General features: G+C 48.2%; 1 protein-coding gene across 1 annotated transcript in view; it reads right to left on the bottom strand.

Annotated features, from left to right (window-relative positions):
* Nucleotides 1–13090, bottom strand: part of EHMT1 (euchromatic histone lysine methyltransferase 1) — a 66213-nt gene that overhangs the window by 11654 nt on the left and 41469 nt on the right. Inside the window, 9 exon segments of the mRNA XM_070955890.1 lie at nt 904–1019; nt 2429–2506; nt 3436–3580; nt 4439–4606; nt 5703–5857; nt 7255–7359; nt 10058–10159; nt 11383–11505; nt 12534–12640. Coding sequence (XP_070811991.1) covers nt 904–1019; nt 2429–2506; nt 3436–3580; nt 4439–4606; nt 5703–5857; nt 7255–7359; nt 10058–10159; nt 11383–11505; nt 12534–12640 — 1099 coding nt within the window.

Raw genomic sequence — 13090 nt, forward strand, 5'->3', positions numbered from 1 at the left:
TTCTATGATTTTCTTGTGGTGTTTCCCATAAAACTCATCTTGCTTATTATTAGGTGCATATATCCCAATCAACAGTATTTGCTTTTGATTTACTGTTACCTCCACCATCAGTATTCTCCCTTCTTCATCTGCAAAAATTTATTGAGCCTTTATTGTTTCTTTAATGTCTAGAGCCACTCCTCTTTTCTTTTGCTGTGCTGATGAAGAATATAGTTTCTCAATTTTGGGGTATTCTAATAGCTTACTGTCTTTAAACTAGACATTCTTAGTTCTGTCCTCCCTGGCTACAAATGGATGGTCAAAGGAACGTTTGTTAGAAAATGAGTTATTGCCTAATTGATTGGCCAGGAAATATATAAGCCAACATTGTATGTTTGTATTATGTGAATGTATTATGTAGCTTTAAGAACTGTGCTGAGTCATTCTGCATCCTGATTGGCTGAGCTCTGTAGCCAATGTATTTAAGGAGAGCTAAATTATGGTTAGTGTGGACACTACACCATTTTTACCTGCTGCTATGCTGTAACTCTTTTTGATCTCTCTATATGGTCACTTGTTTGATCCATGATTATTTATTTACTGCTTTCTGATATTTATTGAACTGCTTTTATATTGTTCCTGATTGTTCCTTGTATTTTTCTACAAACTGGTAAGAAGATTTTATATCCCTGGATTGATTTTATATTGCACTTTATATGGCTAAGATTTGGATTGTTAAAGGACTATGATTTTGCTTTTCCCTAAAAGTAAAATACTATAAAACCCAGTTTGTCTGTATGTTATTCACAATCACTCTCAAAAACGTTTCCGTGCGTAAAACTCTTAACGGTACTCTGCTTTATAAACCACAACTTCGGGTGTAACTCAACAATATCCTTAACAACATCTGAACATCTCACCCACCGGAGTCCGTTTTGCACCACCCGATTCCGGCAGTTTCTCCAACAGGAACAGGCATGGTTACACTCGAAAATTAGTGGAGGTTCAGCCGTGTTGAATTCTGGCAGCAGCCGTCCATCCTGCATGTACCCAGGGGGAAAAGGAAGGTTTTAGCTGAACATCTGTTGGCAAGGTATCTCTAGGCCATATATGGTGGAACCTCAACTTAATGAGTAAAACCTCAGCTGGATGACTTTGATTTTGCCTCCATCCCCAAGTACAGGCAGTCCTTGACTTATGACAGTTCATTTGGGGATCGTTCGAAGCCACAAAGGCACTAAAAAAAAGTGAACAGGAGACCGTTCCTCACACTTATGACTGTGGCAGCATCCCTATAGTTATATGATTAAAATTCAGATGGCTCATATTTATGACGGTTGCCAGTGTCCCAGCGTTATGCGATTCCCCGCTTTGCGACCTTCTCACTAGCAAAGTCAATGGGGGAAGCCCAATCCACTTAACGACGGTGTGACCAACTTCACAATCGTGGCTAGGAAGCTTGTAAAATTAGCCAAAATTCACTTTACAAATGTCTCGCTTAGGAACAGAAATTTGGGGGGAGAGGGGGCTCGACTGCAGTCGTAAATCGAGGGCTACCTGTCAAAGCAAGGCCCCTTCCCCCAGATGCGGCTACATTTTATTAATTGACATCGTTTGTGCAACGGTGTCATTTACACACAAATGATTCAAATCAGCGCGATTGACGTCATTGGTCGAAGGACGCAAATCAATTTGTGATTCTGCAGACGTTAAAGAAATGAGGGGCAGAGATGGCTAAATTAGCTACTTTGATCAAAGGGGTGGGGGGAACCCTGGAAACCACTTCTGGACTTTGTGCTTGTGGTAGGAAAAAAACCGAAACTTTGATTTGGGGGTTTACACATTAGATAGATACAGTGTTACGGAAATGGCTAGTTTAAGCTACTATGTATTACTTCAAAGTTGTGGTACTACTGCACCAAAGGGAGTTGAAAGTCAATGCCTTTTCTTCCTTTTCTCCCCCTTTCTTTTCTATACTTTTCCCTTCCTTTTCCCTATTTCTCCTTCTTTTTGCTTTTGTATTTTGTTTGTATGTTATATCGTAAATTAATAAAATTGCTATAAACATTTTTAAAAAAAAAATGAGGGGCACAAGCTCTCCCCAAATAACCCATCCGATCCAGGCGACGGGGCCCAAACATTTTAGTCGAAACGGGGGAAAAAAATCAATGTTTTTTTCCCAGCCCAGCTGATCAGTTCCTCCCCTCTGTTGGCTTTCTCCGTTGCTTAATTGTCTGAATTCTTTGCCTGAGATCGTCTCCAAGATTCGGTCGCCAGGACAACAAATTGAAATAAGCCCTGGTTTAACCCTGTTTTTCCGTACTCTGCTTACTTGCCACCCGGAGAGGAAATCCAGGGTAGCCCGGCTGGATGGGAGAAAGAAATTGTGCGACCACTTCCTGTCGCCCTCAAAACGCCCCAGAGGAAAGCGCCTGCCCCAAATCCTTACCCGGTCATACCAGCAGCGCATACTCAGCTGTCCACACATGCATTTGCTGGAGGAACAGTCATCAATGCACACACAGTACTGAAAGCAAAGGAACAAGAACCAGAGTTACTGGCGGGAATGGGGGAGGGAGGTGTCCCAGTGAGGATGCTGCTATGAACTCTGCAATTCGGATAAAGGAGCAGAGCTAAACCAATGGGAAATTATGAGGCGGGAGAGAGCGGTGGAGGAGGAAGAGGAGAAGATGGAGAAAGAGGAGAAGGAGGAGGAGAAAAGAATGAAGGGGGAGGAGGAGGAGGAGATGAAGAAGAGAAGAAGAAAGAGAGTGAGAGGAGGAGGAGGAGGAGGAGGAAGGAGGAAGAGATGCAGAAGACAGGAGAAGGAAGAAGATGAAGGAGAGTGAGAGGAGGAGGAGGAAGAGACACAGAAGGAAGAAGGAAAGAGGAAGGAGGAGGAGAAGGTGGAGAAGGAGGAAGGGAGGAGGAAGGGAGGAGGAGGAGAAGGAAAGAATGAGGGAGGAGGAGATGCAGAAGATGGAAGACGGAAGAAGAAGAGGAAGAAGGAGTGAGAGGAGGAGGAGGAGGAAAGAAGGAGGAAGGAGGAGGAGACTCAGAAGACAGGAGAAGGAAGAAGATGAAGGAGAGTGAGAGGAGGAGGAAGAGGAGACGCAGAAGGGAAGAAGGAAAGAGGAAGGAGGAGAAGGTGGAGGAGGGGAGGAAGGGAAGAGGAGGAGAAGGAAAGAATGAGGGAGGAGGAGATGCAGAAGATGGAAGAAGGAAGAAGAAGAGGAAGAAGGAGTGGGAGGAGGAGGAGGAAAGAATGAGGAAGGAGGAGACTCAGAAGACAGAAGAAGGAGAGTGAGAGTGAGAGTGAGAGGAGGAGGAAGAGGAGACGCAGAAGGAAGAAGAAGGAAGAAGGAAAGAGGAAGGAGGAGGAGAAGGAGGAGGAGTGGGAGGAGGGAGGGAGGGAGGGAGAGGACAGACACCCAGTTCCTGTCACCAGTCTGGCACCTGCAAATGAGTGATGTTCCTGTCCACGTTCATGGGCGAAGTCACGCAGTTTTGGGAAATGTACTTGTAGTTGACAGGGCAGGGTTCGCCGTCGACGGAATTGATGCAGGGAATCGGGATCCGCTCGTAACCCCGGGCGATGTCTCTGTCACAGCAGGGAAGAGAGAAGGAATGGCTTTAAAAACAAGAAGCCGCACAGGCACGCATAGCTTAAAAACAACAGCGCGCCTTGTAAATCTGGAGGATCTATTCTGGACCTGCTCGCCGTATTTTAAAGTCAGGGAAAAAAACAAAAAGGAGCCTCCAGGCCATTCAATCCAGATTCTAAGATCTCCCCATAAATGCACCCAGGTCAGGGGTGAAATCCTCTGAAGTCTGCTACCGGTTCTGTGAGCCTGCTACCGAGCGGGCGCTGAGCGCGCATGGGCGCCTAAGGCGCACCCGCGCAGTGCTAAAAAAGGAACATTTTGAAGCCTTCCGAGTCTGCAAAGGTAAGTAGAACAGCGAGGGGAAGGGGAATCCGCTGTGCCACGTGATTTAGATTAGCTAGAAAGCAGGAAATCCGACAATTCTAGTTAATATAAATCGCGCGTCACAGCTGATCGTCACCCAGCTGATCATAGGAAATACCGGTTCGCCCGAACCAGTAGCACTTTTTTACTACCAGTTCAGTTCGTTCGAACCGGTTCGAACCAGTAGCATTTCACTCCTGACCCAGGTCCTTAGGACAGCTCCTAAACCCCAAACTGCTTTGAGTTGAGCTGAATCCGAAGGACTTGGCCCCAGTTGGCCAGGGATGCTCCTTGCCTTTTCAAATTTCCTTTTCGTGGGAGATGCTCCCCTGCCCTGATCTGAGTGGGAAAACTAGCAGCCCCCCTCATCCATCTCTCTTAAGAGGATGGGGGCTCCTCTCCAAAATTTGGGGGGGGGGAGGGGGGAAATGGGGAGAAAAGCAGGCGGTGCAACTTTTTCTTGGCCTGGAACTTAAGGCAGGTAGTCACACCTGCTTAGTATCTTCTCCACCTGGGCGGGTTTCTCTGGAGCCGATTCTTTCAGGGTCTTGTTCATCTGCAAAGTGACCCAGACTTGAGAGTTGAGGCTCGAACACTGCAGTGGAGTCTCGCCCTCCTTGTTTTTCAGGGCCACGTCGGAGCCGCGGGAGAGGAACAGTCTGCAAGGAAAGAATAAGGTCACTGAGAAAGAAGGGATGGTGCTCGGCAGCATCCCGCTGGTGTCAGGCGCGGGAAATCAGAAGTCCAGGTGGTTCAAATGAATATATAGTTTTATTGTATGCTAACGGGGTACACAGGATGCTGAGTTTCTCAGCTGGAAAGCCAACAGCCCAGGTTCGAGACCCAAGCATTGCGCAATGGGTGAGCTCCCGTTCCTTACCTCAGCCCCTGCCCACCTAGCAGTTCGAAAGCACACAAATGCGAGTAGATAAATAGGTACCACTTCGGTGGAAGGTTAACAGCGTTCTGTGTGCCTTTGGCATATAACCATGCTAGTCACAAGACCAGGGGTGAAATTCAGCTGGTTCTGACAGGTTCTGGAGAACCTGTAGTGGAAATTTTGAGTAGTTCGGAGAACCGGCAAATACCACCTCTGGCTGGCCCCAAAGTGGGGTGGGAATGGAGATTTTGCAGTATCCTTCCCCTGCCATGCCCACCAAGCTATGCCCACAGAACTGGTAGTAAAAAAATTGAATTCCACCAAGGAGCAAGACCGCGGAAAATGTGTTCAGACAACACTTCGGAAACAGTGATGAGCACCGAGCCCTAGAGTCAGACATGACTGGACAGGGAAATCGTTTACCTGTATTCTGTCTACAAAAATCTGAACTATGAATGGTCCTCATCGGTCTCGAATCTTTTTGCGCCCACAATAGACCTAAGTCCAGCCCACCTTGAGTTCCGTTGACTCTTATCTGCCGCCAATTTGCTTTGATTGTTAGTAGCTCAGATTCTTATAGAGAAGGGTTAGCACGCAATAAACCTGTGCCAATTTGAACCACCTTGGCTCCCGATTTCCCGCGCTGGACATGAACTGCGGACACTCCCGCCACCTTCTTAACCTCTTGGCCTTTGAACTTTTATCTTTACTTTTAAGTTTCAACTCGGTTTTGAAGCTACGCCTTTTATCCGTGCATTTCTACGGTTTCATTCAACTGCCCAGAGGTGAGATGGGGCGGTTTAATTTCACGCAGAAATAACACCAATGGGAAGAGGGGAGGGGGAAGAAACCAACTTCCCTGGTTTCATACTTACACTACACACTCGTAGCGGTTCTCCCGGGCTGCGATGTGCAACGGGGAATCTCCGTGAATGTTCACCGCGTGCAAGTCGCACTTAGCAGCCAGGAGAATCTCGGCGATGTCGACGCAGCCGGAAAAAGCAGCCCAGTGTAAACAGATATTCTGCTCCTGAGGGAAGAGAGAGAGAGATTGGGGGGAGGTGGAAGAGGCAATCCAGACTGCCTTGACACTTGGGGGAAACACCCCGTGTTTTTAAGACTTTCCTCCCCATCCTCCGCAGTCCGTGGGCTGCCTTCTTTGGAAGGCACAGCTTCCTTCTCTTAAGAAAGGGGGATCCCGGCAACAGCCACCTCCGAAATCCCTGATGGGAGGGGGAGGACCTGATTTATCTCTCTCTCTCTCCCCCCACCACCACCCCCTTTCAAGGACAGATGATTCATTTGTTTGCAAGGCACAGCACGCTCAGGGTGCATCCATGGGGGAAATGCCACAGACGGCGGAGGGAAAAGATTTCGGGAGTTAGGAAAGCCCTTGGGAGATCTCCAGATGACACATCCCTCTAGGACAGCCAGCCTTAGACAGATTGGGAGGGTGGGAAGAAGGGGAAAAACTGCAGAACACTCGCGTCAGGATGGGTTCCAGGCCAGAAGCTGCCTGCAGGCCACCGTTAAAACACTTCGTTCTGCTTCTCCTTCTTTTTCTCGAGCCCTGCAAGTCGCAAGAGGCTGATCACTTGGGCGGAGAAAGGATTTATTCTTGAGCGTTAAGGGATTCTCTTTTCTGGCTTTGTCTGAAGTTCAGCCTCCCGCCTCTCTCTAAGTCTTGAAAAGAAGGGCTGGTCGGAGGAAAAATCCTCTTGTACAACCCTTTTCTTTATTCTCCTTCCTTGAGTCAGATTGTAATCATGGAGAACATCAAGAGAATCTTCCTTTCTCATCAGTTGGATGCCGCCCAATAGCACGGGAGGACCCAAAGGTATCAGGACAAGATACAGCAGTCCATCTGTACTTCAAAAACAAAGGCCACTCTTTGGAAGACAGCGAGAGGGGAGGAGAGGAGAGGAGAGGAGAGGAGAGGAGAGGAGAGGAGAGGAAAGGAAGAAGGGAAGACTAGACTAGAACAGAACTTTGTCAGTTTAAATGTACCCTAATCAGCCTACATTAAAAGGAAATTTCGTTGCATTCAGATCTCAAAAGAGAACCCTTATGCATATACCCACACTCACACATATCTGACACAGGGAAACATCACAGGCCTCAATGACTCTCAGAATGAGCGCTAACGACCAGATGACTGCAAGGAATATAAATCCTCCCATTCTCCACCATTCAGTCAAAACTGAAGAAGCTTCTTGGACAAGAAGCGAAACGTCTTCCATGAAAAACAAACCAAGTCTAGTTGCTTTTTGAAAAAAAAAAAAGCACCTTTGAGACAACCATGACTTGGACGACCAAAAACCTCCACAGATTCTCCAATTGCTCTCAGATTCTGATGAAATCCAGGTTCTCTGCATCTAAGCTGGCTGGTCCCTCAAATGAGAGGTGTGTCCACCCCGCCCAACTTACGTTATCTCGGATGTTGATGTCAGAGCCTTTGGCCAAGAGAAGCTTCACCAGCTCCACGTGCTTGTACTCCGTAGCCCATATCATCGGCGTCCAGCCTCCGTCATCCTTGGCAAGAAAGGAACAACACTTGAGCGGATACCAAAGCCTGACAGGGCACTGCCTACCCTGGAGGTAGAATATTATGGTATGGGGGGTGGGGTGGGGAGGGGATTGCAAGAGTCTAGATCCGTGATGGCGAACCTATGGCACGTGTGTAACAGGTAGCACGAGTAGCCATATCAGTGGGCACGCCATCTCAGTTCTGGCACGCATGCGCGCACCAGCCAGCTGATTTATGGGCCTTCTGGGCCCACCAGAAGTAGGGAAAAAGGCTGTTTCCTGCCTCCGGAGGGCCTGGGGGGGTGGGGAAAGCTGTTTTAGCCCTCCCCAGATGCATAGAGAGGATCTGGAGCCAGGTGAGAAAGAAAAACAGGCCTACCGGGCCATCGTGTGCCAGGAGCAGAGGGGGGGAGGGGGGCTTGCGCACACATGCGCAGGGTGGGGCGCATAGAATTATGGGTGTGGGCACGAGCGTGCGCGAACCTCCCCCACCCACTCCTCCTGGCACGCGATGGGAAAAAGGTTAGCCATCACTAGTCTAGATGGATCCTAGCATCCTAAAAAGCAGAGACATCACCCTGCCAACGAAAGTGCATAGAGTCAAGGTTATGGTTTTCCCAGTTGCAATGTACGGCTCTGAAAGTTGGACCATGATTCTTGACGAATGTATCTTTTCTCTTATGTGCACCGAGAGCTTATGCACCAAGACAAATTCCTTGTGTGTCCAATCACACTTGGCCAATAAAAAAAAAACAAATTCTATTCTATTCTATTCGAAAGGGCAATACTGTGGGTGCTCCCTGAGCTTGGTTGCTTTCCTCCAGATGTTTCATGACCTGATTAGTTAACATCATCAGTGCTAGGAGGGAGTGGGGTTCATAAAGTGGAGAAAGGGGGGAGGAGGAGGACTGTGGGGTCCTTGGTGCTCTCTGGACTGGGTTGTTTTCTTGCAGACGTTTCATTACCAAGCAAGGTAACATCATCAGTGCTAGTAAGGGAGTAGGGTTTGCTCTTATTTTATATGACCTGTCAAATGTTGGTGGGAATGGACTCGGCAGTTTCTCGATTGGGCTGTCGTTTTCTGTTCTCTTGTTAAGTTTCTAAATTAGGGTATTGTTTGCTTCTCGGTCGCTGGCTGCTTGGTGATGCGTTGTGCCACCCATGGCAACCACGCTGCATACGGGCAACCCCTTGCAAGTCCCCTATTTTCAGCCCAGCCCACGCTGTAAGGGCTCAAGGAGGCCACAAACAGACTGCTGGGAAGTTGAGACCATGTTCCTCTCCTGCAACCACATCAGGCTGTTTTTCAATCGATTCTGGTGGAGAGGCCTAGAGAAGGCCAAACAGTCAGGGGGAAAAAAAGAGGGGGAAGGAGGGGGAAGAGATGTCCTTTCGGTGACTCAGAGAACAACCTGAAATGGCTTGGTTGCAAGGCAACTGCGAGCATGAGAGAACGAGAAGGATGCGTGGGCTCCGTTAATTCTGGCTAGAACGGATCGCAAAGCAGGGACAGATAAGGCTGACTCCCATCCACCTCCTGAAAGCTGGGCAATTGGGGAAAGGATGGTGGGGGTTGGAGTCCCGGCCACCAGAACCCATAAGGAACATCAGTTGTACGTGTATCCATAAGTCATAAGAACAAGTTGCAGGATTTGGGTATGTCTAAAGTCTAATGAAGGTAAAGGTTGGGACGCGGTGGCTCAGTGGCTAAGACACTGAGCTTGTCGATCAGAAAGGTCGGCAGTTCAGCGGTTCGAATCCCTTAGTGCCGCGGAACGGGGTGAGCTCCCATGACTGGTCCCAGCTTCTGCCAACCTAGCAGTTCGAAAGCAGGTAAAAAATGCAAGAAAAATAGGGACCACCTTTGGTGGGAAAGGAACAGCGTTCCGTGCGCCTTTGGCGTTGAGTCATGCCGGCCACACGACCATGGAGACGTCTTCGGACAGCACTGGCTCTTCGGCCTTGAAACGGAGATGAGCACCGCCCCCTAGAGTTGGGAACGACTAGCACAGATGTGCGAGGGGAACCTTTTTATGTCTAATGAAGAGGAGGACTGGGGTGATATGATAGCAGTCTTTGAATATCTATGAACCTACGGTGGTGTGGTGGTTAGAGTGCAATACTGCAGGCTACTTCTGCTGCCTGCCTGCAATTTGGCAGTTCGAATCTCACCAGGCTCAAGGTTGACTCAGCCTTCCATCTTTCCGAGATGGGTAAAATGAGGACCCAGATTGTTGGGGGGGGGGGCAATAGGCTGACGCTTAGAGAAAGGGCTGTAAGGCACTGTAAAGCGGTATAGTAAGTCTTAAATGCTGTTGCTATCTAAGGGGCTGCCACGAAGAAGAGGGGGTCAACTTATTCTCCGTAGAACCAGAAGACAAGGCAAGAAACAATGGATGGAAACTAATCAAGGAGAGAAGCAACCTAGAACTAAGGGGAAACTTCCCAATGGTGAGAACAATTAATCGGTGGAACAGCTTGCTTTAAGATGTGGAGGCTCCATCTTTTTTAAGAAACGTTTGGACAGCCACTTGTCTCAAGTGGTAAGAGGATCTCCTGCTTGAGCAGGGGGCTGGACTAGAAGATCTCTAAGGTCCCTTCCAGCTCTATACCAACTTAAAAAGTCATGTTTTAGCTGTTCTACCAAAAGCGGAATGGGTAGCCAGACAAATGCCGGTCCCAGTCAAGAAGCAACGTCACTCACTTGGCAGTTGACGTCCGTTTGTTCATTAGACAGGAGGTACTGCACCACGTCGTAATGGCCCTTCTTCGCTGCCAGGTGCAAACAGGTGGATCCTTCAGCATCCTAAACCAAACACAGGTAATCAGGTGGAGGGGGTCAGCGGAGCCGGGAGAAGGGAGGATTAGAAGGTGAGGAAAACCCGACACCATGGATGGGGTGATAAATGAGCTCAGAAACCCTCTGGATTTTAGCCAGATAGTTTTTGGCTGGCCATATAATTTCTGGCAAAGTGATTTCATAGCTGCCCTGCGTAGCAGCAGGAGTGCTCTGTTGCTGTTTAACAACAGCTGGCTTTGGACGCTGTCAGTGCCATTGCTACGAGAGTCGAGAGATCGAAATCCAAGCTCTTGACTTAAAAAGTATTAAGCGGCACTGCAAAACCATCTCGAACGCATTAGCTGCACATCCAAACTCTCATCTTTCTCCCTTCTGTCCTGGCCATTGTTTACAGAGACACGGCTGAGAGCGTTTTAACAAACTGCATCCCCGTTTGATTTGATGGCCGCAGTGCCTCAGATAGAAAGTCCCTACGGAGAGTGGCGAGGACAGCGGAGAAGATTATAGGGAGCTCACTTCCCGTTATTCAGGATGCTGCTTATAAGGGCTATGTGGTTAGGGCTCGAAACATTGTTGGAGACCCCGCATGCCCACTTCATGGTCTGTTTCTGTTGCTTCCCTCTGGGAGGGGGTTTCAAAGTATCTATAGCAGGACTACTAGATTCTGTAAAAGCTTTGATCCTTAGGCCATTCGTCTTCTAAATTCGCAGGATTCTTTTTTTTCCCCCTGCCATATATGTGTATACATTCAAGCTAGATGTTTCTCTGTGTCATATATATGTGTGTATGTGGGTATATGCATAATGGTTATCTTTTGAGAGTTGAATGGGACAAAATTTCATTTTAATGTATACTAATTAGTGTCTATTTTATTTTATTCTCTTCTCTTCTCTTCTTTTCTACTCCACTCTGTTTTATTCTGTCCTTTCCATTCTGTTCCGTTCCGCTCCATTGAATTCTCTCTTCTGTTCTGTCCTTTTGTTCTGTTCTGTTCTGTTCTGTTCTGTTCATTTGGTAGGTAGGAATCTAGGGCTGAACACCTACATCAACAGCAGTGCAACTGTGAGATCTTCAACTCAACTGATGATTGTGTTTCTACTTGATGCTAACGTGAAAAGCGTTTGGCCTGGCAGGTTACGAGAATGCACCATTTACGGATTGCAAACCAGGAATTGCACCCAGTGTGGCTCCTTTGGAAACCAAGTTTAAGAAAACAAACCAAGCCTTACCTTGGGGTCTACCAATGCTCCAGCCTTAATGAGGTATTTCACAGTTTCCAGATGGTTATTCTCTGCTGCTTCCATAAGGGGAGTCCTTTGGTCCTGAGAACAGGTGTCTATGTTAGCGCCAGCCTGTACAGAGGTACCGTGCAAACACAGAACACAAAGAAAGAACCACAGTTAGCATTTTTTTTAATACTGCCAACAAGCCAAGCTGCTTAAACCCAACATTTTGGTCAGGTTCATGACTCACACTAGGATGTAATGAGATTTGCTAAGTTTGTGGCTTAGGAATGTTGTGCAGATACTACCACCTGCTCTACAAAAAGTGACTTATGGGTTCCGGGGCTGCACAGAACCCATAAAAACATTGCCATTGTGGAATTGCTATCTTTTCTTTCGCTTTTTTTCCCCCCCGAGAAGCCCAAGAGATGTACAGCATTCTCTGACCTCTACTCTTTCCTCCCAACAGGTCTATCAAGTAGGTCAGTCTAAAGCATCCTCAAAGAACTTGACAGCTAGCTGGGATTCCATAGGCAGCTTTCCATGGTGCTGAACTGGTACCCCAACCATCCATGGTGCTGAGCTGGTACCCCGACCATCCATGGTGCTGAGCTGGTACCCCAACCATCCATGGTCCTGAGCTGGTACCCCAATCCATGGTCCTGAGCTGGTACCCCAACCATCCATAGTGCTGGTTCATTGGATTTATCCATGGTTGGCCTACCGGGGGTTGAAAAGCTCAATAAATCACGTGCCGGTGGGTGTCGCACATTGGCGGTTGTGATGCCAATTTTGAGTGACAGGGAGCCGCAGCAGAGGGGTGAAAGAGCCACATGCGGCTCCAGAGCCACAGGTTGCTGACCCCTGATCCAGACGAAGCAATCTATTGTCTATACGATTGGAAGGCTACCTGATTCCACCCCACCCTTTATCTTCCTCAACCCTGGAGCCAATAGCCAGGGCAAGGATTATGGATCTAGAGAGAGCTTGGTAATCAGTAATGTTGATTGCTTTTAGAACAAACTCAGCATCTGCTTAATGAAAGAAACAGACGCTCAATATCCCCGATTGATTTGGCTCTCTAGGAAGGGAAGGGAGCTACCCCCGGTTAGGAAATAAACTTTTTTTTAAAAAAATAAAATAAATTAAGAATGAACCTGAAGTAGCATGTGACAGATCTCCACGTGTCCCGATTCTGCGGCTGCATGAAGAGGCGTCCTTTTACTCTGGTGCTCCATTTTGAAGTTGGGATCGATCCCGTCCACTGAGTGGGAGAGGAAAAGGGGGAGAAGACAAAACCCGATTTCCTTTACAGGCAATCCTTGACTTATGACCAGTTGCTTAGCAACCGTTCAAAGTTACAACAGAGGCCCCCCACCCTCAAGAAAGCCTCCTGTGACATTTTTTGCTGTCCCCAGCCTCCAGAACCTCTCTAGGAGTCTCTAGGAGCCTCTCTAGGAGTCTCTAGGAGCCTCTCTAGGAGTCTCTGGAGGCTAGGGACAGGAAAAAACGTCACTTCCTGTCCCACCGGGAGTCGGGAAATGGGCCCTTTCAGCCTCCGTAGGGCCTCCAAGGGAGTGGGAAAGGCTGTTTTTGCCCTTCCCAGATACACAGAGAGGATCTGGAGCCAGGTAAGAAAGAAAAACGGGCCTTCCCCACCCCACCCCCAGGCCCTCCAGAGGCAGGAAACAGCCTGTTTCCCTACTTCTGGTGG

The sequence above is a fragment of the Pituophis catenifer genome, unplaced genomic scaffold, assembly GCF_029215685.1.
Source record: "Pituophis catenifer annectens isolate HBS135680 unplaced genomic scaffold, rPitCat1.0.hap2 SCAF_17, whole genome shotgun sequence".
NCBI lineage: Eukaryota > Metazoa > Chordata > Lepidosauria > Squamata > Colubridae > Pituophis > Pituophis catenifer.